The sequence below is a fragment of the Pleurodeles waltl genome, chromosome 3_2 (assembly GCF_031143425.1).
Source record: "Pleurodeles waltl isolate 20211129_DDA chromosome 3_2, aPleWal1.hap1.20221129, whole genome shotgun sequence".
In the NCBI taxonomy this organism is placed as follows: Eukaryota; Metazoa; Chordata; class Amphibia; order Caudata; family Salamandridae; genus Pleurodeles; species Pleurodeles waltl.
Window position 1 is genome coordinate 70,524,872 of NC_090441.1, and position 25,091 is coordinate 70,549,962.

Genomic DNA, 25,091 nt, shown 5'->3' on the forward strand with positions numbered 1-25,091 from the left:
TCTACATGTAATAGCTCGTTCGAAAGGTATTGCAGGTAAGTACTTTAGGAACTTCAAATCATCAAAATTGCATGTATACTTTTCAAGTTATTGACAAATAGCTGTTTTAAAAGTGGACACTTAGTGCAATTTTCACAGTTCCTAGGGGAGGTAAGTTTTGATTAGTTTTTCCAGGTAAGTAAGACACTTACAGGGTTCAGTTCTTGGTCCAAGGTAGCCCACCGTTGGGGGTTCAGAGCAACCCCAAAGTCACCACACCAGCAGCTCAGGGCCGGTCAGGTGCAGAGTTCAAAGTGGTGCCCAAAACACATAGGCTAGAATGGAGAGGAGGGGGTGCCCCGGTTCCGGTCTGCTTGCAGGTAAGTACCCGCGTCTTCGGAGGGCAGACCAGGGGGGTTTTGTAGGGCACCGGGGGGGACACAAGTCCACACAGAAATTTCACCCTCAGCGGCGCGGGGGCGGCCGGGTGCAGTGTAGAAACAAGCGTCGGGTTTGTAATGGAAGTCAATGGGAGATCTAGGGATCTCTTCAGTGCTGCAGGCAGGCAAGGGGGGGGTTCCTCGGGGAAACCTCCACTTGGTCAAGGGAGAGGGACTCCTGGGGGTCACTCCTCCAGTGAAAGTCCGGTCCTTCAGGTCCTGGGGGCTGCGGGTGCAGGGTCTCTCCCAGGTGTCGGGACTTTGGATTCAAGGAGTCGCGGTCAGGGGAAGCCTCGGGATTCCCTCTGCAGGCGGCGCTGTGGGGGCTCAGGGGGGACAGGTTTTGGTACTCACAGTATCAGAGTAGTCCTGGGGTCCCTCCTGAGGCGTCGGATCTCCACCAGCCGAGTCGGGGTCGCCGGGTGCAGTGTTGCAAGTCTCACGCTTCTTGCGGGGAGCTTGCAGGGATCTTTAAAGTTGCTGGAAACAAAGTTGCAGCTTTTCTTGGAGCAGGTCCGCTGTCCTCGGGAGTTTCTTGTCTTTTCGAAGCAGGGGCAGTCCTCAGAGGATGTCGAGGTCGCTGGTCCCTTCGGAAGCGTCGCTGGAGCAGGATCTTTGGAAGGCAGGAGACAGGCCGGTGAGTTTCTGGAGCCAAGGCAGTTGTCGTCTTCTGGTCTTCCGCTGCAGGGGTTTTCAGCTGGGCAGTCCTTCTTCTTGTTGCAGGAATCTAATTTTCTAGGGTTCAGGGTAGCCCTTAAATACTAAATTTAAGGGCGTGTTTAGGTCTGGGGGGTTAGTAGCCAATGGCTACTGGCCCTGAGGGTGGGTACACCCTCTTTGTGCCTCCTCCCAAGGGGAGGGGGTCACAATCCTAACCCTATTGGGGGAATCCTCCATCTGCAAGATGGAGGATTTCTAAAAGTTAGAGTCACCTCAGCTCAGGACACCTTAGGGGCTGTCCTGACTGGCCAGTGACTCCTCCTTGTTATTCTCATTATTTTCTCCGGCCTTGCCGCCAAAAGTGGGGCCTGGCCGGAGGGGGCGGGCAACTCCACTAGCTGGAGTGTCCTGCTGGGTTGGCACAAAGGAGGTGAGCCTTTGAGGCTCACCGCCAGGTGTGACAATTCCTGCCTGGGAGAGGTGTTAGCATCTCCACCCAGTGCAGGCTTTGTTACTGGCCTCAGAGTGACAAAGGCACTCTCCCCATGGGGCCAGCAACATGTCTCAGTTTGTGGCAGGCTGCTAAAACTAGTCAGTCTACACAGATAGTCGGTTAAGTTTCAGGGGGCACCTCTAAGGTGCCCTCTGGGGTGTATTTTACAATAAAATGTACACTGGCATCAGTGTGCATTTATTGTGCTGAGAAGTTTGATACCAAACTTCCCAGTTTTCAGTGTAGCCATTATGGTGCTGTGGAGTTCGTGTTTGACAGACTCCCAGACCATATACTCTTATGGCTACCCTGCACTTACAATGTCTAAGGTTTTGTTTAGACACTGTAGGGGTATCATGCTCATGCACTGGTACCCTCACCTATGGTATAGTGCACCCTGCCTTAGGGCTGTAAGGCCTGCTAGAGGGGTGTCTTACCTATACTGCATAGGCAGTGAGAGGCTGGCATGGCACCCTGAGGGGAGTGCCATGTCGACTTACTCGTTTTGTCCTCACTAGCACACACAAGCTGGCAAGCAGTGTGTCTGTGCTGAGTGAGAGGTCTCCAGGGTGGCATAAGACATGCTGCAGCCCTTAGAGACCTTCCTTGGCATCAGGGCCCTTGGTACTAGAAGTACCAGTTACAAGGGACTTATCTGGATGCCAGGGTCTGCCAATTGTGGATACAAAAGTACAGGTTAGGGAAAGAACACTGGTGCTGGGGCCTGGTTAGCAGGCCTCAGCACACTTTCAATTGTAAACATAGCATCAGCAAAGGCAAAAAGTCAGGGGGCAACCATGCCAAGGAGGCATTTCCTTACACATATGGATTGTGAAAAACATATGTTAAAGTCAATAGGTATTTAAGGGTGGATTGGTATTTCTCCGTATTAATGCCTACAGCTAGGTGTTTTGTTAGATGGAATTTCACAGATTATCCTTGTATGGAATGGGTTCGCTGTTGGTTAACGCCTCTGGCAAACCCTAGGAGTGGAAGGTTTGCACTTTGAAAATTCTTGCTAGAATCTCTTCGGAAGGATAAAAGGCTTCACAGTCTGCAGGGTCCTTGTAATAAATCAAATATTTGAATAATACATGAATCCACATAAATAGGGTTGCCTATGGATATATAAAGGGTCTTTGGGTGAGCTGTCTTCTGATATTGGTCTGTCTGTGTGTTTACACTCTGCTTCCAACCATGACAGCATACTGCATGGGTATGAGTCAGTCGATGACTCCTGTGAATGACTTCATTTTCTGATCACTCGTGCACATCCACCTGAAAATGAGTGTGCCTCAGTGTCGGGGCTGGCTAGCTTGTCATTTCATTCTAATTTTTTCTTCTTCTATATTTCTGCGTTCTTTTCTTCTCTTTTTAGTTGAATTTTTCCTAATAGAAAACTACAACTCTGTAAGAAGTGCTAATAGTTGTCTTGCTTAACATGCATTTCATCTACGGTGTGCAGCATCCCATGTGGCCACTTCTGTGAACCAGGAGACCATTATGAAATGTTGTTGCCATTGTCTTATCATTGTTTACCATTCCGGATTACCAACACGTTAGTTCTAAATGTGGTGGCCATGTGGGAACTTTAGAACAACGATAGTTTATGTTCAATACCTCTGCAAAATGGGCACCCACTGCAGTGTTTGGTTTCATTATTGCAAGCATATGCCCACTGTATTTAGACTGCAGCATGTTTTCTGTTTCTATTTGCGTTCTTTAATTTTGTCTTGCATATGTTGTTGAGTTTCTGTGTTTTTATTGCAGTTGTGTCAAAGCGTGAATGCAAGCGGGTGGATGAATAGATGCATTAGTCCAAAGATGATTGACAGAGTGCATGTATGATGACTTATTAAGTGCATGAATCCATTAGTGACACAAAAGGTACTTTCATTCAGAAGCCAGGCCTGTTGGCTTTGCCAGTGCTCGTTAGGCTTGGATATAGCCAGTACCTTTTGTTGTTAACATGAAGAAAAGTACTTTCATTGTGCCACTTTCGGGATTTGCTTCTTTGTACTGTCTTTTGCATGTTCTATTAGCCGCAGGAATAATGCAGAGATTTGCTTTTGCACACTGGTTGGTTTAAGAGTTTGTCTCAGGGACCACACTGCTATTACTACTGCCTGCAGTCCCAGAGGTCTGAGAGGCACATGCTGGACCACAATCTCAGTTCTTAAGCCACACATAAAGTCGAATGTGTTTTTTTTCCCACTCTAAGCATGTTAGCAAGGAGGGAGATAGGTGTTGACTTTCAGATTTTAAGTTGGAAATAAGTCATACAATTTACACTAGAATAAATTAAATGGCTGGATGATTCTGGGATCTTGCATTTTGTGCCATACAGCACGGGGTGTTCAGTGGAATATCACTGTTATGTGTTCCCAGGGCCAGACTGGCCGTAGCTGGCATCGGGCGTTTCCCGGGAGGCTGGAGTGGTGGGGGCCGGTTTTGTTGCTGGGGGGCCAGTTTTGCAATGGTGCTGCAATGTCGGTCCTCAGTAACAAAAGCAGAAATCCAGCATAATCCACTGACTCTCGCTTCAAGTCTCCGTGCGCGGGCTGGTCTGACAGAATTTCTAGGGCTGCTTTGGGTTCCCAGTCCGGCCCTGTTTGTACCAGTGCACAAATGTCTTCTTAAAGACATAAAAAGGGCTTTTCTAATTTCTGTGTGGTGTGGAGCTGCTCTGTGGCTTGTGCCTCCGGCCATTTCTGTGAGTGCTGTTAGTGAATGGGTGTTGATTCCACTCAGGAACTGCATCTCCCAGTATGCACCATGCCCTTCCATAAAGCTATGTCACTTGGCCAGGAGTTCTTGGTGTTTAGGGCTAAGGTTCAGAGCAGTGTTAAGATGCTATGCTGCTTTTGTTGTGTCCATAGACTGATGATCCTGTGACTTTTTGCGTCCCATTTTTCCACCACCTTTGTATTGTTTCCACATAGGAGTTGTTTGTCTCAGTGGAGTATGACCACAGTCAGAAAGCTAAACTACATCACCAGCAGCCTCCTGGTTGTTATTAGAGCTGGTAGGATTGTGTGCCGCATGTGCAGAATGGGCCAGAAGCAAAGCCCTTGTGCTCCTAACTGGAATCTTCTTAGCCTTGATCAGACCGCACGCTCCTTCTGACCGCTTCAAATCTGGATTCTGATCTTGATGTGCCCAGTGAGCATGGACTATGACAATTTGTTGAGACACATTGGCTTCCCCACCCTTTGTCAATGGTGTATTAGCCCTAGATACTTCCTTTCCCTCCCCTGGATCCACGCTGAGTTTATTAATATTGATTAAGAGGTATTAATCCCTCTTTCTGGCAGCCAGTTGCCCATAATATATTCAGTGCTGGGGCTAAAACCATTGCTGCTGGTTTTGTTGCTAAGGTGCTTAATCAGAGTGTCCAGAATAATGTGATAGCTTAGCCAGCCCCATTGTCTGGTATGGTTGGGGTAAGGGAGTGCAGGAATCGAAGAGAACCCTGGGATGCTCCTGACCATGATCTCCCATCTGCCCCCTTATGGGTTTTAGTAACCGCTCATTCCATTGACACCCTGGTGCCCGCTCAGAGGTCTTCCCTTAGCTGATAGAGATTTGTTGCCTAGGTGAGCCTGAGAACTTCCATAAATGTTTCACAAGAGCAGGGCTCATCTGCGCGCCCTACCAACCCTGTGCTTTGTTGCAGGAAACACATTTTGTCACCTTAAAAACAACGAACTTGCCGCCTCTCTGCTTTTTCTCACTGTTTGTCGGGAAGCATTTCATAGGGTAATGGGCTTTCACCAAACGTTTTCGCTTTTCTTCTGGAAATGTTGTTAATAAAACTTGCCAGTGCAAGCAAAAACATTTGCTGTAGAATGGTGGCACTGGTTCAGATGAATAAAATCATAGAGTTATAATATTCTTTTCAGCTACTGAGTCACTCCAGAGTGAGAAGAAGACTGAATACTTTAACTAAGCACAAGAGATGTTATAGGACATACAATCCTGAGATGGAGTTGGCATCGTTTGCTTCTGGTCGATGCCTGATGGAGTCATTCGATATACAGCTGTGGTTCACATCCAGAGTTTTTAAATTTCAGACAGACAAGTTATCTGTCCAACCCCCATGTCAGCATTTGAAACCATAATGGTTGCAAGCAGCACAACTGTTGTTACAAATAATGGTTTAGTTACAGAGAAACACACCCTTCCCATATGCTGGCAGCTTAAAATTGCCCCTTGATACAATCCATAGGGCACATTGTGTAGTGGTGCATATCAGTAAGAGGTAGTGGCTATTCCACGTGAGCCAAAATTAAGTAATGGTACTATGAGTTGGACTTCTAATGGATTGGAATATTTTGCAGCTTGGAATGGAAATATTTTGGATATTTCGGATGCAGATGTTGAGTTTTCGACTCCCCTGGCCCTTTTAAGGAATTTATAGCCATTGCCTGCTGTCGGGTATACTGATCGCACGCTCCTTTTTAACGAGGCTTATGGGGCTACAGCGTGGGATTTGAGTGTCATACCCATTTAGAAACCGGCTTTTATCCGTAAACTTGCAAAATGAAGATATTTTCTTTTGCGTGTTAAAGATGATTAGGGTTGAAAGAACCTGTGCCGTCTTCATTTGATAACCTGCGACTCTTGTCGAGTTCTGATCAACCTGGTTTAGGTTCTTGTGGTGAGACTTGTGTGATGATTCTCCTGAAAAGTGTTCAGCGTTGTTTCATCTGCTGCTCACCAACAGAGTTCCAGGTTCTTTTGGGAGATGGAGGTCCACTAAATGTTGTCCTCCTTTTGATCTTGGCGATTGCTGTCCCTTTTCCCAGGCCATGACGAGAGTAATGGGTGGTGGAAGCTGATTAAAATTCATGGGTACATGCCTTATTACCTCTACCCCAGTGGTGTGGTGAGACTGTCTACCAACTCTTCCTGTTTGAATTTGTGTTGTGTGTCATGAATGGGACCCTGTATTCCTGCTGATCGTCAGTAGTGTGTATGAGAGTGCTGATGTATATAAGAGATGATATATCTATGTTGTTGCTCTTCCCCTGTCCTCTAAATCAGTGGTTCCCAACCATTTCACTTCTGTGGACCCCACTTTATCATTACTGGAACCCAGGGACCCCCACTGAATCATTACTGGAACCCAGGGACCACCACTGAATCATTATTGGAATCCGGGGACACCCCCACTAAGTCATTACTGAAAGCTGGGGAGCTAATCTATTACTTATATTTAATTTTCTAAGCAGTCGCGGACCCCTGAGGAGGCTTTGCGGACCCCAAGGGGTCCCCGGACCACAGGGTGGGAACCACTGCTCTAAATGTCTGAAGCCCGTATGCTGTAGCTGCTTCATTGGGTTTAGTGGTAGTCACTGCTGCCTCCCATCTTCCCTGCCTGTCTCTCACTACTGGTGTTGTTTCCTCATTTATTTAAAAACCTTGGTACAGCCAAGCACTCAGACTGGGTTTGAATTTAAAGCCTCAATCAGAGGAGAGTCACCCTTAAAAACCAACAAGGGACAGGGTAGTTTGCAACAGAAAAAACAAACTAGGCTCCCCTCGTTGTGAGGATATCTCTCTCTAGCTACACCCGCTACTTGTAGCCCAGGGATTCACAACCAATATCTACTTCGCATTTACTCATAAGACATCTCAGCTTCATATACTGATATGCAGAAACATGATAACAAGGGCTTGGTTTATATAAACACTATTCTGTCTCGCTAGATTATATTTGTTACCAGTCTCTGGCCTAAGGACCCTCTTGAATAGTATGAGGAGGATGGAGGGGACCCTCTGTGTTTGATACAACAGGGATGAACCCATTTTAGAAAGTCTGTGGGATTTATCATTGATATTTCCTGATGAAGGTGGAGTAGACCAGCTCGAAATACCACTGAAACGCAGTGTGGATTGTTTTAACAGCTTCTTTATATACTTATTATGTAGTCTTTGGTTTATTTGTGACACTTTTGTGAAAAGAGTGTGGTGCATAACTTGTATTATGTAAAAGTGCACCTTAAGAGTATGATAATGATGTCCTAATGGATCACGATGTTAAAAGATGTGGATGATGTTTTTAAAGTATTAGTCATTATAAGAATCAGTCACTGAAAGGGATATTCTTATAATAATCTAACAAGACAATATTTTTGTTTGTATAAACTAATACCTTGTCATCATGTTTCTGTATATCAGCATATGAAGTTGAGATGTCTTATGAGAAAATGTGAAGTAGATATTGGTTGTGAATACTTGGGTTACAAGTAGTGGGTGTAGCTAGAGAGATAAATAGTCACAACGAGGAAACCTCTTTTTTTTGTTCTTTTGAATTGAAATCCACCAAAGGAAACAAGATGGATCGTTACTGCTTACCTGACGTGGACCCAGACAGTTGCAGCTGTTCGGCTGTACCTTGTGATTAGCAACAATCGAGTAATGACTGTGACCAATGGTTTGGCCAAAGCTGGGCACCTTATGCCGTGGAAAGGGCTTACTCAATGACTTGCCTGTCCACCGCATCCCATGTCCTGGTCTGAAGAGGCAGGGGTCCTGCAGCAGCGCCTGTTCCGCTATTGGTCGTCAGGACACAAGTCCACAAAAGCAGAAAGACCGTTCCCCTGAAGCCTAGTGACCATCCCTTGGCACACCTCACTGTCTCCGTTAACATCGAGTAGGACTTCCAGCTTGACTTTCACACGGTGTTTGTGTGCACGCAGGGGTACAGTGGGCTCCCCGATAGTAGTTCTACTCCCTCTTAAGTGACCTTGTTATTGAAAACTTTTTGGGTTCTGGAAGTTGGTGATTCTGTAAAATTTTGATTTCCACCAATAGAAAAATGCTGGTTCACAGGAACATCGCAGCATTTATATAATAAAAAGGATAAAAAAGCCACCATTACATCAAATGGGACCCTGTATTAGCCATGCAGACAAGGAAATTCCTCCTTCGGCGCAGCAGGAGTATGTGACGCCACCAGGTACTTCCTGCCTGGTGTACTGTGAATTGTGTGTTGTACTGCTGTCAGTTTTTCCCCCATTGGTGCTAACTGACGAAGTGCAGCATGGTGGAATTACTAGTGATGGCTGCTTGGCCAAGGGTCTACTACTGAACTGCAGACATTTGTTTCACTAGGACCCAGAGCTCTGCCTCTTGTCTCCGGAGTCTGACCCACTCTCCGTTACATACATGGCTGATGTGGTTGGTCGCTCCTCAGTAGATGGGGATGGATATCTGGGTGCAAGAGTGGATCTCCACCCCTGCATTCGGATTCACAGAATGCTGACATGTTTGTCCCGGGCTGCTGTCAAAAAATAATGCTGCCATTCTGTGAGTGGCTCTGTGGTGTAATGCAGCAGTCTCATGAACTGCTGTGTGCTCCCCCCTAAGTCACAAGCTCACATTCACGAGGTGGAAGTGGCCCAACATGAACAGCTCCCACTTTTTGAAAGGACACCAGAGTTGGTGTCTGATAAGTGGATTACGACTGCAGTTGTGGTTGCAAAACATTCATAGATTCTATAGTGGATCACAAAGGGGAAGCGTAGTGCCTTACATACTACTTTTATTTTGCAGTCCATTTGGGTTGCAAAGTGCATATTGCAGATGAGCACTAGTGCAAAAAAAAAAAAAAAAACACCAAGACAACATGGTACCAATTCTTTCTTCTAAATAAAGTCAAGCCATTTCTTCTAGTAAGCAACTGCAGAACTGGTGCGCAAGCCTCCCAGACTCCGCACTGTCATCCCTTAGGGGCATCCTACACACGCCAGCCAAACATCCATGCGCAGTGAGGGAGAGTGCTCAGCAGTCCCCCTCTTTGCTCGTCACCCCTGTGGCCCCGCCCCTTTCACCTAAAAACTATAATTAACATAATTTTGGGGGAAAAGGTTTGCAGCTGGCAGGGGGGGGGGGGTTCAACACTCCTCCGCCCCTATGGAGGAGCCGCCCCTGTACAAATGCCATATTCATAGATACCTATAGATTACCCCATAAACACGGTTGAAAAGACTGTCATTTTGTAAATGGCCGGTTTTGCAGCCTTCAAATGTTTCATTCCTCATACCTGTAGTTTGGGGTTCATAGGAAGGTGATGTGACTGTTCACAGGGTTGTGCCTTTCCCCCTGTGATTGAGTGAGGTGAAGAAGAGCCAGTAAATGTTCTAAACCTCCAGGGCTGCCCAGTGTAGGTCCAGGAGTGCTGGGTCCATGTTAGATTTTTAAGATAACTACTGAATGTATTTGAAATCCATTTAGATTCATGTATGTAAGTGTACCCTTTGCAGCACGTGTATTGTAGATGCACACGCTGTGCATGTTAGACACCGTTCTTCCGTGCTCTTCATCCTGTTTCCGGAAGCCGGGCCTCCAGTAAACTCGCATTTCCACCATGTGGATCATGTCATTTGAGACACCGATCCATACCTACATACTGATTCGGGGAGCATTTTTTCCTCGGACAGGGGACAGCACTACTTTGCGTCTTGCTTGTTTTGCCGCCATTTTTGCCCTGGTAAGTCTGGTCGTAGGCGGCAGTGACTGGGTCTTGCCAGGGCCTGCTTAGTGTTGATGTGCATATGCTATCCATGCCGCCCACTTCTCTTGTGAGGACCAATGAAAGGAAAGGTTTCATAAACTCATTGCACACAGTGTTTGATAACCCCCTGCATCTGTGCTTTGGCCTCCAGAGTTTCTGTGAGAATAAATTCGATGATATCTTTGGTGCTTCGTTCAGTAACGACCCCTTCAACTTCAGCAGCCAGAACGGCATGAGCAAGGAAGACAGGTGAGTTCCTGAGACGGCTGGCGGCTGTCAGTGCGGCCTTTCCATCTGTCACTGCCTGCCTTGTTCTGTCACTGTCTGCCTTGTTCTGTCACTGTCTGCCTCCTTCCTGAATGCCTGGCACTCTCTGCCACTGCCTGCCTTGTTCTGCCACTGCCTGCCTTGTTCTGTCACTGTCTGCCTCCTTCCTGAATGCCTGGCACTCTCTGCCACTGCCTGCCTTGTTCTGTCACTGTCTGCCTCATTCCTGAATGCCTGGCACACCCTGCCACTGCCTGCCTTGTTCTGTCACTGCCTGCTTCATTCCTGAATGCCTGGCACTCTCTGCCACTGCCTGCCTTGTTCTGTCACTGCCTGCCTCATTCCTGAATGCCTGGCACTCTCTGCCACTGCCTGCCTTGTTCTGTCACTGCCTGCCTCATTCCTGAATGCCTGGCACACCCTGCCACTGCCTGCCTTGTTCTGCCACTGCCTGCCTTGTTCTGCCACTGCCTGCCTTGTTCTGTCAATGCCTGCCTCATTCCTGAATGACTGGCACACCCTGCCACTGCCTGCCTTGTTCTGTCACTGCCTGCCTTGTTCTGTCAATGCCTGCCTCATTCCTGAATGCCTGGCACTCTCTGCCACCGCCTGCCTTGTTCTGTCAATGCCTGCCTCATTCCTGAATGACTGTCATCCTCTGTGACTGATTGCCTTGCTCTCTCACTGCCTGCCTCGTACCTCAGTGCCTCCCATTCCGTGTGACTGCTTGCTTTGCTCTCCCACTGCCTGTCACTCTGTCACTGCCTGCCTTGTTCTATCACTCCCTGCGGCATTCTCTATTACCTCACACTCCACTCATCCCTCATTTCTGCACTATTTTCTGATGGTCTGTTCCTGCCTGCGATCCTTGTTGCTTGTCTTTTTTGTCGTTTTTCATTCTGTTGTGTTGCTTGTCTCTTAGGTTGTTTTGATTTTCTCACTGTCTGGCTCTCCGCATGTTTTTCTTAGTCCCGGTCTCCTTTGATGCTGGCCGGTGTCTCTTGCAGGCTGTCTCGTTCTCTGTCATATTTTGAGTTACTGCCTGTTGCATTCGGTCACATTTTCTCATACTTTCCAACTGTCTCATAAGCCTGTCACAATCATTTCCATCCGGTCTCACGTTCATGCCTGACTCTCCTCTCCAATTTCTTGTTCTGCCTTACGATCTCACACCCCCACCCCCTCCCCGCTGCCTCTAATGCTCACTCGATGCTCGTCTCTTCTCCTGCTGCCTCTCACATTTTAGTCAGTGCACTCTTTCTTTGTATATTTTGGTACCTCTCACTCCTTCCTTGCCATTGTCTGTCTTCCTGCCTCGTTGCCATCTTTATTATTCTGTGTCGCCATCTAACCTTCTCATACTGTCTCTCACTCTTCATTACTGTCTGTCTCTTGTTGATTCTCTCATTCTCTTCTCTTTTGCTTCTTGCTTCCATCTCTCTCTCTCGCTCCCTGTTTCATTCTCCCTGGCCGTCTGTCTTATATTCCATTTTTGCTTTCCTCGTTCTTTTGTACTCATTTTGTGTAACTGCTCGACTCATTCTCCAGCTGCCTTTTCTAGATCTGGCGTTAGCCAAAACCTTAAATTGAACACAATTTGTATGTATGATATAGTTACCGATATGGGCTTTTAGCCAGCCCTCTTCATCCTTTGGTCTGTAATTGTACCATTCACATTTATGTTCACCCTCTACAGCTTGCAGCATGGGGCAGCGGATCAGCCCTGTTTAACCATTGGCTAACTTCAATCTGAGTTCTGCTCTTTCACAAGCAGCATATACTTGCACAAAGGAGTTCCCTTAAGTGTCAGGGACCTTTATGGCAAAGTGGGCTTTTTGAGACCAAGAAATATTTTTGCCAGTTTCTTGTTTTTTAGATTGATGAGGGGCGTCCCCCCTCAAACAATAAAGTTGTAAAAAAACACAATAAAACAAGCACTAGTAAAGCCAACAATACCAGGTTTAATGGCTTTGCCAATGCTTGTTCATGGTTAGGCCTGCCTACCTCCTTTTTATGGGCGACAACAAAGTGCTCCGTCCATTCTGTAATCTCTCTTTGGGCTTGAAACCATGCCCATGCCTCGTCAGTCACTTACAATGGTTTGTGGGCTTGCCTTTTAAAATCTGCTTGCTTTCATTTGTGAAAGGCATGAATATGTCATGCCCTTTCCAGTGTTTAGCCCACCTCCACAACACCGGTAAAGTACCAAAAACATACAAGGTCAATGTTTTCAGCCTGGAGTCCAGACTACTTTATCTGTTTATTATCAACGCAGCGCGATCGCCCTGCATTTTACATGGCGCGATCGCACTGTGTTTTTTTTTGCTTTACAGTGCTAATAGCTCTAACTCGAACAAATGCGAGACCCGTTGCATTGAAAATGCTTGTTGGTGTCGAGCCAGCGAGTGCATGCAGTTGTATTCAGTAAAGGACTTGGAGCCCGCCTGTCGCTCACCATTTGTTGGTTTGCGTGGTACTCTTCTTTACAGCCTCGTAATTCGTCGAGGCATGCCTTGCATCATTCCCGTTCCTCTGTGTGGAGCAAGGATCAAGCAGTAATTGTTTTCAATTTAGTTAGTGCCTGTCCGCTGCTCTCGACATGATCGAAGTACTATTTTGTTCCTTTTAACTATGACTGCCCCGCAAACTGAATGCTTGTGACTGTCAAAAACTTGTCCAACAGGTCAAACAAAATTGCAAAGTTTTTCTTTTAAAAACTAACTTTCTTTTATTGTGTTAAGTCGTCTTTTCCCAGTTTCCACTTATGTTTTCTTTGTTTTTGCTCGTGGGCGCGGTTGTGAAAAGATGACAATTAACTTCTTTGAAATATGCGAGACCTATTGCATTGCAAATGCTTGTTTTGTCTACTGCCTCGCTAACTCTCTTTGCGCATCTTTCTCTCTTATTTCCTGTCTTTTGCTTCTGGTTTCATTCTCTCTCGCTATCTGGCTTTACCATTCTCTGTTGCTGCGTGGCTCGTTTTCAGTTGCTGCCTGTCTCCTTCTCGGTCTCTCTACTGCATTTTCTTTCCCTGCCTATCTCATTCCCAGTCTCTGCTGCTCCAACTCTGTTACTCCCATTTACTGTCTTTGCTCGTCTCAGTCTTTTAACAGCCTTTCTTAGTCTCTCTTGCAACTTCGTCTGTTTTTTTTTCGTGCTTTTCTGTTTCGTATTGCCTCTCTCATTTTTGGGTGCCGTCTACTTGCCCTATTTTGATCAGTGCCGGCCTGTCTCGTTTTTTAATCGCTGCCTGCCTGCCTCCTTCGCGGTCCCTGTTTTCTGTGCTTGTTCTCTATCGCTGCCTGATTTGTTATTTGCTGCTGCCAGCCTTGTCCTCTGTTGCTGCCTGACTTGTTCCTTTTGGCTACCTGTCTCGTTCTGTGCTGCTCTCTGCCAAGTTGTCTGCTGCTGTCTGTTCTGCTTGATTCGTTGCTTGTATTGTCCTGGCATTGTCTGTTATGTTCTCTTTTTCTGCTTGTGTTGTCGTCTGTTGCTGTCTGTCTTGTTTGCTGTCGCCACCTGTCTTATCTTCTGCAGCTACCTGTCTGTCACAGCTTGTCTCCCTCTTTTGCTGCATTTCTCCTTCTCTGCGGCTGCCTGTCTGTCTCAGCTTGCCTTCTCCTTTTGCTGCATGTCTCATTCTCTTTCTCACCGTCTCTTGCAGGGACAGGTTGATTGATCAGCTGTACAGAGAGATCCGTGCTCTGAAGGAGGAACTGGGGCTCTTCAAGTCAGAGGTGAGGACAGCAGCGAGCCGCTTATTTCCATCAGCATCCTCTCGGGGCCCTTTACTCTCACTCAAAGGACTTGACATCTTTATTCGAGTACCCTCCCGCAAGCAGAATGTCTCTTTTAAAGTCTCAGATGCAAGCCTCTCTCGGACATGTCTGTGTAAATTCAGAAATCTATTCAAGATAATCCTCTGTGCTCTAGATGAACTTCAGCAGAGGCAGAAAAAGATGAAGAGCACAGTAGGAATCACAGAAAAAGAGTGACAGGTTAGCATGGGGGAGGTGGCCCTCTCCTCTATCCTTCTGAAAAGAAGGTGCTTGGTAGAGAAACAAACCCCCACCCAACAATATCCTCTTTTAAAATAAAACCAAAGAAATAAAATGAATATAAAACACCGCATTTTGTACTTGGAACCTACTTGGCATAACCAGTTCATAAGTGAAAGCCTTCTCTACACCTACATTTGTTTTGAAGCACAAAGTACATTTATGATGGTTGAAAATCAGTCTGTCTTGTGGAATTTCCACCATTGTAATTCTAGGGTTCAAATCCTTTTCTGAGGGTGGAGGACAATCTTTCGGCACAGGGTTGATTCTTGTGTGGGTATTGGGGTTCACCATTCACTCCCAAACCCAGGTCACACTCTTTGTGCCCTTGAAGTTGAGTAGTGAGTGTTTACTTGAGGAGGTGGCAGAAATATAAAAAAAAATCAACAATACTCAATGCCCAGCCAGCATGCACCTTAAAAAAACCAAAAGGATTTTCACTAGCAGGTAAGCAAAAACAGCAGTCACTGTTGGGGTACACTGTGGACAGCAGAAGGGTATCGCACCTTCTAGGACTAAGATACTACCTCAAATGTTTTTATACTGCTTATGTGCCACATGCTTCATTTTAAGTATCATGGGTATTATGATCAAATTTGCACTTTGGGGTAGTGCTTGTGAATTCTGCCATGAAGTCTTGTCAGTTTTGCTTCATTGTAAACATAGGGCCTCATATATTGGTGGTAAACATATTCCTTTGCAAAAGTGATGGAGTATGCTTACCTCCAATATAATTGTCTTCCTTCTGGCTCTTTAACTGAGCCATACAGCAAAGTTCCAGTACCCTGGCAAGAGCTGCTGTGACGGCGGTTCCTGTCAGTGGCGGAAATATCTGTTGGGCTGACAGATATTTAACAACTTGGCAGGTGGGTGCTCCGCCAGGGCAGCAGAGTAATTTACTCCCTTGCCCTGACGGAGTACAATCCGTCTGCCTAGGTTAAAATCAGCGCCATAATCTTAGTCAGTAGCAACCAGGTCTCAACAAAGCAATAAAATGTAGCAGCTCCCATGTTTTTATTTAAAAGAAAAACATTTAAAAAATCCATTTACCCCCCAAAAACTCTACTCAAACTACAATGGCCGTGCCCTAGTTAAAAAAAAATTGTGATTTAAGCGAGTCTTGAGTCTTGGTGTCCAGTAGGTGTTGGTTGCTGGGAGTCCAGTAGTCTGTGTCCTGTCTGGCAATGATTTTTATTAAGAGCAGCAAACTTGGTTCAATGGTTTTTAACGCTGGAAAAGTAGAAGATGGTCAGCACCAACAATGCGGTCTCCAGGCAAACAAACTTTTAGTCTGTATCTCAAACGGCTGGTCATGGACATTATTTTCTTGTGCCAGTGCCATAGTAGAGACAAAATAGAACATTCAGTTGTGGTTTTCTTCTAATGATAATCACTAGAATGATGACTCAAACTGTAACATGATCAGTACAAATGACCACGGCTACCACAGGGATCTGTCCATGATGGTAGCGATGTAAAGAAGACCACTGTGTCCCTTTGGGGCTCAGTAGGAGGCAGATATGGGCTCCCTAAACAGACAAAGGAGCTGAAGGAGGTGTATGATTGTGCAGGTTTAGAGATTAGACAGGAAAGCATTGCTGCAGCTTTTAGACATACGATGGGTCTTATCTGATCTCTATCTTTCCCCTTGGCCAGCTGGCCTGCAAAAGTGGCATACCTTGCAAGCGATTAGGTTCCTTAAGGTGTTTGTCCCACAGATTTTTCAGTCAGCTAGCACTTGAGCAAGTAGTCAACTGGTGGTCAGGCGATATAGATCTGCATAGATTAGTCCACCACCTTTTTCCCCATTTTGTATATTAAGGGGCTTCAAGAGTCCTTGACCAGGTGGACCACTCTTTATCCAACTTTGGTTCTGGTGGGAAAGTCACCAGTTTGAACGTGTCACAGTTTAAATAAAGATTGGACTGGTGCACCCAGAGAGCCACCGCACAGCCATCAACGTGAGAACTTGGGCTTATGAGGGAACTTCATGTGAAAAGGATGGCGCTCCAGGCTGAAGGGAACATGAGTACAGGTTATTTTGACCACCATGGAAAAGCGATAGCCCACAGGGAGACACCCTTCATGTGCAAACAAGTACACATTGTCCTTGTGTGCATGTGTACCTCATACATTGACAAACGGCAGGCTTCCTAAGTGCCAGAACAGACAAGCTCAGCAGACGTCATCTGACAGTCTACATCCAGAGGCGGTTCAAGGCACCTGTGCCTGGTGGGGCGTGCCTTAGGTAGATCTTTTTGCCACCTCCAAGAACACACAATGTTGGAATTACTTGCGCTGAAGTTTCTGCCCTATGTTGTGTGAGAGTATTCAGTCTGCAGTGGGTCTCCAGTCTCCTGTATGCCTTCCCACCACTGCCAATTCTGCCCTGATTTCTGAAGAAGTCAGAAGAAGTCCAGGAGAGACTTAGCTCAACTCATCCCAAGAACCCACGAATGTGCCAAGGCAAGTTTCATACTTCAACCGGCTGAGCCTGACTATTTGGCCTCCGGTCTATCCACTTCTTCATGAGGACCTCCTGTCTCATCAGCAGGGCATGGTCCTACACACAAATCTTCACAAAATACACAACCATGCGTGGAGATTGAATGGCATCTACTTAATGGGTTTCATCTGCCTGCAAAAGTAGTTGATGGTATCCATGTGGCTTGGTGCTTGTTTATCAAATCCATTTGTTCTGGTTGTGCGAAGTTCATGGCCTGGTGGAGAAACCATCAAGTAGACCCTCCTCAGGACAAACTGTCTGATGTCCAGGTAATTGTTTTGTCACTGGATCAGCAATGCTTTAATGTTGGCACCATTAGAGGTTATTTGTCAGTTCTTTTAGCCTTTCTACATTTGCCTGATCAGCCTTCGTTATTCAAGTCACCAGTTGTGATATGTTTCTTAAAAGAGCCCACATGCAGGCTTCCTCCTGCACTCTTTATTGTGCACTACTCAGACTTTAACTTGGCTCTCACCTTTTTGATTTGAATGCCCCTTAAGCATATGCACATTTTCTTCCTGAGATTGGTGGCCACTAACACAGTATTCCCCATTGCTTTTAATTCTGTACACTGTATCAGTGAGCTACCAGCGCTATCAGCTAACCTATTTCGCCTTCTTCCCAGACGTTAGTGCTGTGAATTTGCACGTCTTTTTTGTGAAGGTTTTGTCGCCCTTCCACGTGCGACAATCTATCATTTTCTTGTCTCTTATTTCAGTCTCACAAAGGAGCCCCAGATGGATGATCAGCTTTTTATTGGCTTCGCTAGTGCTCATAAGTTTAATTTCATATCTTTATTTCGATCTTCACAGATCATAAAATCACAAATACAAAAGAGCTTGTAAAAAAAAAAAATATTGTTCATTTGAACCCAACAGCTCTATATATGTTACTACAATATCCATCCCACTCGCACCAAACAACTTTACTATATTAGTGTGCAGAAGTTCCCAGGAATACAAGAAAAGCCACTTTAGTGCAGTGATAAAATAATCTTAATACATTCAAAATGTTGTGCTAAATCCTAGGACAGATGGACTCCGGCTGAAACAAACATACCTGTACAACCACATTTCTTCAACCCCCCCTAAGGGTTTCCATATTAACCCGTGGCCATGTAAAGTGTCAGTGGCAATAAAAAAAACATAGCAAAGTTTAAAAACAGTGCAATAAAAAAACATAACACATCAATACCGGGTCTGGTGGCTTAGTGGACTAATGCATCCACTGTAGGGGCCTGTGTTTGACCTCATGGTCACAGGTTCAAATCCCGGCAGGTTCACTCAGCCTTTCATCCAAAATTCTGAGGTCGATAAAATGAGTACCATTGAGTTGGGTAACAATAAACATCTGTTATTCAGCGCCAAGATGCCTGCGGGTGAACGTGCGTTTTACAAATACACGTTATGTTATGTTATGTTATGTTAATTAAAATTACACAAAGATGAAAACCAGTTAGAAATGCAGAACTTTCAACATGGCTTTATTGCATCAAAGAGTTGAGGGTATATCCTCACCTTGTTCTGGAAGGTCCTTGCCATCATAAGCTCGGATTAACTTGGAGCACCAGATCCAGGCAGCTAGGATATATTTCGCAACAGCGAACGCCACCAGCCTAGAAGTATCAGTTCGGAGAATCCTAAGAGCATCCAGATACTTACTTGTACCCAGACTCCTTCACAGGGGCAATAACCATTTTCTCCACTGGGGACCGTACGATGAGCAGAAGAATAGGAGATGGGAAATAGTTTCTGATGACCCCCTACACACCAGGCACTCAGTACTCTTACATTCCACTTTGGCCCACTTAACACAACAATCCCTAGTAGGGAGAGACTGATATCTAAATTGTAAAAACAATTTTCAAGCTAAAGGTGGGGGGGCGGAGGGGAGGTAATCTCATCAATCGACCGCTCATAGCTTGGTAACATTTTAAAGTTTATAAAATCCAAAGTCAGAGTGCCCATACTACTGCTCAAGGTTTCTACATATACATTTTGCCATTAGGCTGATTTAATGGCCATTCTAGAAATGGAGGTAAAATTCTCTGGTACTGCCCAGAACTTTTCTGTCCCCAGCCTCCGAGCATAGACCGAACATGTGTAAACCACAATACATCCTGGGAACTTGATAGAGCCAAGAAATCCTTTAGGGGTTCTCTGTACGCTCCTAAAATGAGAGCAGTCCACATTGTATGCCTATAAAGCAGGTGCCTGGGCTCAGCTTTCCAAGATATATTCCGAATGCCAGATCAAGATAAAGTGGTATCAAAGGCATGCACTTTGGGAGGGTAAATAAGGACCTAATAAATCAGTTTTCTGTAGACATTAGGATGTTGCAATTGGCATAGCCCAAGACCTCTGCTCCATATAGGATAGCTCTCAGTGCCTTCACATTATAGATCTCAATAACTGGGGCAGATTTCCTAGAGCAAATTTTGTTAAAGGTCTTCAGCAATTCTGAGGAATAATGTGTCAGCGAGCAGTCTGGTTTCTGAACCTGCATGGACCAATCTAAGCTGGGTTTTAATGTTATCCCTAGGTAATCAAAATTGAGAACTTGTTCTATTAGGTCTCTATTAATATACAACTTACATTTATACTTCTTGCAGGGTTAAAAATCATAAATTTTGTTTTAGAGTTGTTAAGTTCTAGCCTGCTCTCATTACAAAAAATATTGAAATCATCCAAGAGCTGCTGTAGGCCTTTAAGTGATTTAGAGATCAGGAGAGTGTCATCCGCAAAACATTTCACATCATTATTGATAGAAAATGAAAACAGAGTAAGTGCTAGGACACCACTCTGCCTAACCACCCCGTTGGATTCTTTTGGAGAGGTAAGCTGCCCTGCCCCCCCCCCAAAAAAAAATATAACTCTTGCATAATTCTCTTCATGCAATAAGTTGGGCGGGGGATGCCTATCTTATCCAATGTTGACCAAAGCCTGGCCCTAGGAACTAGTTTGAAAGCTGCACACAGGTCAACAAAAGCAACAAAAAGTCAACCTCTGTTGACCGCTGCAGTCTTCCAGTAAAAACAATTAAATCGGAAGATCTGATCAACCGTACTAGTACCACTTCTGAACCCCACCTGAAGTTAGGGTAGTACATTGTTCTCCCCAATCCAGTCTAGAAGGTGTTTTAAGGCTTGCTTACAAAGGATCTTCTGTGATGTGTCAATTAAGCTAATCGGTCAATAATTACTCTGGACTCTGTACTGACTCTTCTTGTAGATTGGGATCATTTCTGCTGAGCACCAGGGAGCATAAGTTAAACACGGTCCATTTGCAAACCTTGTGTAGATGGGTCATTGTATGTGTATAAACATGCAATGTGATATATAAAAAGGAGCCTTCTGATTGCCTTTAGCCTCATTTCACCATTCCACCTCTCACCAACAATACTAGTGAAAGGTTTTCTGGTACTGAACATCTTTCAGGCTGCTACATGGACGCCTGGAATTGCTTTCTCGACACACCGGTCCAAATTGTCATGTCACCTGCTCAGTTCTGCAGGACTTTTTGGTGTAAGTTCACGCCTCAGACCCTGCATGAGTATTGGCTTCACTGTTAAATAGAATAATTCATGTTTAGAGAAATCTAAGGATATGATCATTGCTATGAATGAATAGGAAACATACATGCAGGGAACTGGGTTCTGGTTGCATGTTTTGCCTGATTTGTGACACAACTTTGACTGAAGTGCACTGGGTTCCTGCTGACAAGGTCCCCAGCGGCAGTGTTCCTTCCACAAAAAACAAGATCCCTGGTCACTCGATTTCCCAAGTGACGTGGCCTCTAGCACATATTGTAAGTCCCTAGTAAATAGTACCTAGGGCGTAGCTACTAAACAGGGTCCCTCCAAGGAACCCAGCACCAAACCCGTACAGACTGCCACTGCAGGCTACGTGACAAAGTGCTCCAAAAATTGAAAACACGACATGGCACACACTTGTGTGCCATGTCCCCTAACACTGCCTGTAATATTTGTAAGTCACACCTACAGCAGGCCTTACAGCCCTAAGGCAGGGTGCATTATATTACAGATGAGGGCATATATGCATGAGCAGACATGCCCCTACTATGTTTTTGTTGATTCTTAGACATAGTAAATGAACAGGAAAGCCATTCTAAATACATGTGCTTGACACTGGTCAATACGAGTTTCCCAGCTACATGATGGCTCACTGAAAATAGGGATGTTTGTTATCAAACCTCTCATATTAATACACCCTCACTGATTTCAGTGATGGATTTATTAATACATGCACCCAGAGGGCACCTTAGAGGTGCCCCCCTAAAAACCTACCAAATACTGGTGGGCTGACTTGTTCTAGCCAGCATGCAACAAACAGATGGGTTTCTGACCCCCAAGGGTGAGAGCCTTTGCTCTCGGGAGGGCAGGAACAAAGCCTGCTCTGGCAGGGGTGTTACATACTCCTCCCACCAGGATGACCTGCAAATCTGCATTCCACGGCAGGAGGCTTGAAAGGAACCCACCATCTTTAGCATGCAGATCTGGTTTCCCTCAAATGGGAGATACTGACCAACCCCCCACTCCAGGGCCCATTTGGCACCTGGATATGTGGGAAAATTAGCTATGCAGGAGGTGTGTTGCATTTGGAGGTTGGACTCACCTCTAGGGTGACAAGCCTGAAATGAACACAGCCTTAGGTATTCCACCATCTTGTGCGTTCTGGAATTAGGAATTCTGGGACGGGGTGATACCCACTCCCAAAAGGAAGTGGTCATCTAGGCGGCATAGTAACCCCAGAGTTAAGTAACCCATTGGCTACTACGCTTCACTCCCCTTAATGCCTTGTAAATTGAGTATTTAGGGCATCCCTGATACCAGGATCCTCAGATCTTCGCTGAACACAAAAGGAGTGGTCAAGAAGCCTAGAAGCCTGCTGACCCAAAAACGGAGGAGCACGAAAGACTTGCAGCCAACCCGGCCAGCCTGCCTGCTGTACCCAACCCCTGTGGAGCAGCTGACCTGTCCTGCCGCTGTACCCTCCAAGAAACCGGGAGAGATACCAGTGCATCACCAAATGCCAAGAAAAACTCCCTTGGAGCAGAGAAGCTGCTTCCCTGCATCTGCAAGCAACCAAAGAAGAAATGTGAGGACCACCAAAACTCGACGCCAGACATCACCACTGCACCTGAGCCGCCTAGCCCGAGCTGTAGTGGGCCAGTGATGTCAACATTGTTTCCAGGCTCTCTAGTGACGAAGTCCACCCTGAACTTGCCCACTGTGGACTTCCCGACAGTGCTTGCAGCCTCTGTTTTGTCTGCATGCCCCTCTCAACCACGACCACCTCTGGGTGGCAGAGACCCAACGGTCCACTGCACCTCTACACTTGGACGTCCATACCGAGGAGAAGAGAACTAATAATGTCCCTACGACCCCTAGGCTTGCGACCCGAGCACGCTTGTGGGCTCAGCTAGAGTGGTCTGCCAGTTCACACCTGCCGCCTGTTTCTGTGGGTCCCCTCTACCGCATCCACCCCCGGTGACTGAAACCCGATGGTCCAAGATACCTCTGCACCCGGCTGCCCCGGATGGAGAAGAAGAAGACTGGTGTCTGTACGTCCCTGAGCGTTGCAAGAACCTCCCACCCCCTCCCTCAGTGGTTCACCTGAACCGGACTCTCAGTCTGTTGTATAGCTATTTTAGCCATGTTTTATTACACATTATTTTAGCAACAAGGCCTGCCGTTGTGCATTTTAACCCAGTTACATTTGATTTAGCTTCCTTTTATTATTCTAGCACAGGCCACATTTGCAGTGCTGTTTTATTTTCTTTATTTAGTTGTTCTTTTGCCTAGGAAAGCATTGTGTTTCTAGCAGGACATCCTTTTTCACTTTGTGCTTTCCTCAAGGCTGCAGCCAAATAGAATTGCCGGCAAAGTGGTACCAACATTCACAGAAATACATGCATCCTTACGTGGGGACATTTTCTCAGCACATCAGCTGTTTTATTATAAAAACTGTTCTCTGTCCCATACACGTTAGAGGGAGATTCCAACCAGATGACCACGACTGCATGCTGATTACCTTCGCTACAGTTTGCTTAGACTGCCAGATCCCTGGCCTAGATGGGCATAGTGTCTTTCTAGACAACAGGCTTCCTTGCTCGGGAACGGGAGATGATGTCTTCTCAGGAGGAAAACCTGAAGAGTGGATTAGAGCTTATCACACTGCGCTCTAACATAGCTTAGGTAGGAACCACATATATTACGCATGCTGACAGGTTGGTGGTACTTTATTCTGCGTTTCACTCTTCTTGTCACCATTTTGCTTATTTCGTGTTTTATCATACTAGTTATTGCAATTCATGCCACTTTATCTAAGATGCAGTTAATTCAGTAAACCTTATTGAACCATTCTCTGTCCCTGTTTGTCTTTGCTGATGTGAGACTAATGTACCTGAAAGGATGAGATCTGATCAACCACGATTCCCCTGAGGAGTCACTTCTGTCATGCGCCCGCTTGCCACAATCACCCCTGCTCTTGGGCAGAGATGAGGCGCTGCTATTTAGCCGGAAAACCCAGATTTGGCCAACAGTTGTCACATGGTGTGGGATTGGACTCAGTTCCCCACAATTCAGGTGATTCTGCCGCTCAAATCCTGTAGTCTCATTAGGATAGTGAGAGCCCATGCAACAACATCTCCTTTAACTTACACGGGCGCCCGACGCTGAACTGCACCCAGCCGCCCCAGTGCCGCTCGAGGGGACCTGTTGGTGTGGCCTAGGAGCCTCCCCTGTACTCACCTTAAGTCCAGAAGATTGGTCAACTAAGTTGCTGTGAAGTACTTGTTTGTGGTGTCTGTTTTCTCCCCCACAAAGCAACATTAAAATGCAGTGTCGACTTTAGAAAACTCAAAACATTTCTATCTCGAAAAGTACTCACCTGGTTCCAGTGATCCTGGTATCTAAATTTATATAAAAGTATGTGTTATTTTTATAAATTGGTGTTGGATTTCTTTGAGTGTGTATCTCAGTTGCTGCCTATGTGTGTGCTATGCATGCTTAGCACTACCATCTGATATGCTTAACTACTTGCCCACACTCCCACAAAGAGCATTTGAAGTGTCATTTGTGCCTCTGTAATTCCTCTGGGGTTTGGTTGGACTCTTTACACAGCGTACCTCTTTTTGGCCCACTATGTGAAGAACCAGCTTCCTGCATTACATATAAAGAATGACACCAAACCGTGTGGTGGTCTATGCGAGAAGTAGTCTAAGTTCTACACGCCTCTGAAGAAGCGGAGTTTCCTGAGAAACACGTGTTGGTTGCTTACATCGAATTTGAATGCCAATATTGCCAGAGACTGATTACATTGAACTACAGATGGCTGACATCACAACACAAAGACTGTGTCACATGATAACTAACACAAATATCATGAACTGGTTGATATTATAGAACCATTTTTACTCTGTTAGTGATTTAAGGCTTGTGTACAGAAATTGATGATTTGTACTGTTTGTGATTAAAATATCTGAAATACGTTATTTTTTATGACATTTAATCAGGTTAAAGTCTGTTTTGATATTTTACTTGACCAGTGCTTGTCCCACATCCTCCCCGTTTGGATTATATTACGTTTTGGTTAGTTGTATTCAGAGCCTACTAGGTGCTTCAGAGTCACACATCGCCACCTAGTGACAGCAGCACAAAGGTTCAGCCATGCACCACCCTGCTGTGTGCCATTGGTTGCTACCTATAAAAACATACTACTTAGATATTCTGCCCACCTTCTGGTCGCACCCACATTTAATAGAGAACGTTTAGAAGGTTGCATCTGTGTTTTTATTTTTTTGCTTTGGCCACTTCTCGTTCAAACTCATTACATTTGTACATTCGTAGCGTTTCTTCTCTTCCTATCTTCTGTAAAGCTTTGAAGAGCAGGCATTGTTCCCAGGCATTACAAATCAGTGCATCTAGTATGTTCCTCACTCAAACACCATAAAATCTTTACAGATGTACGAGTGCTCAACAGTAAAATTATCATAACAAATCAACCTGTCTTTTTGTGATACTTCTTGTGGCTGAACTTAGCAAATTGAATCCCTCTTTCATCCTGCTCGCTGGTTGTCTTGTGCTGGTATTTGCAACCTGAGATTGGCCTTTCGGCGTCCACACACTCCATATTATCCTCTTATTA

General features: G+C 45.6%; 1 protein-coding gene across 1 annotated transcript in view; it reads left to right on the top strand.

Moving 5' to 3' along the window:
• The window catches only part of HIP1 (huntingtin interacting protein 1), a 375,550-nt gene that overhangs the window by 152,226 nt on the left and 198,233 nt on the right, over positions 1–25,091 (top strand). Inside the window, exons 12-13 of the mRNA XM_069226771.1 lie at positions 10,245–10,342; positions 14,025–14,097. Of these exons, the coding sequence (XP_069082872.1) occupies positions 10,245–10,342; positions 14,025–14,097 (171 nt within the window). The remainder of the gene's footprint in view (positions 1–10,244; positions 10,343–14,024; positions 14,098–25,091) is intronic.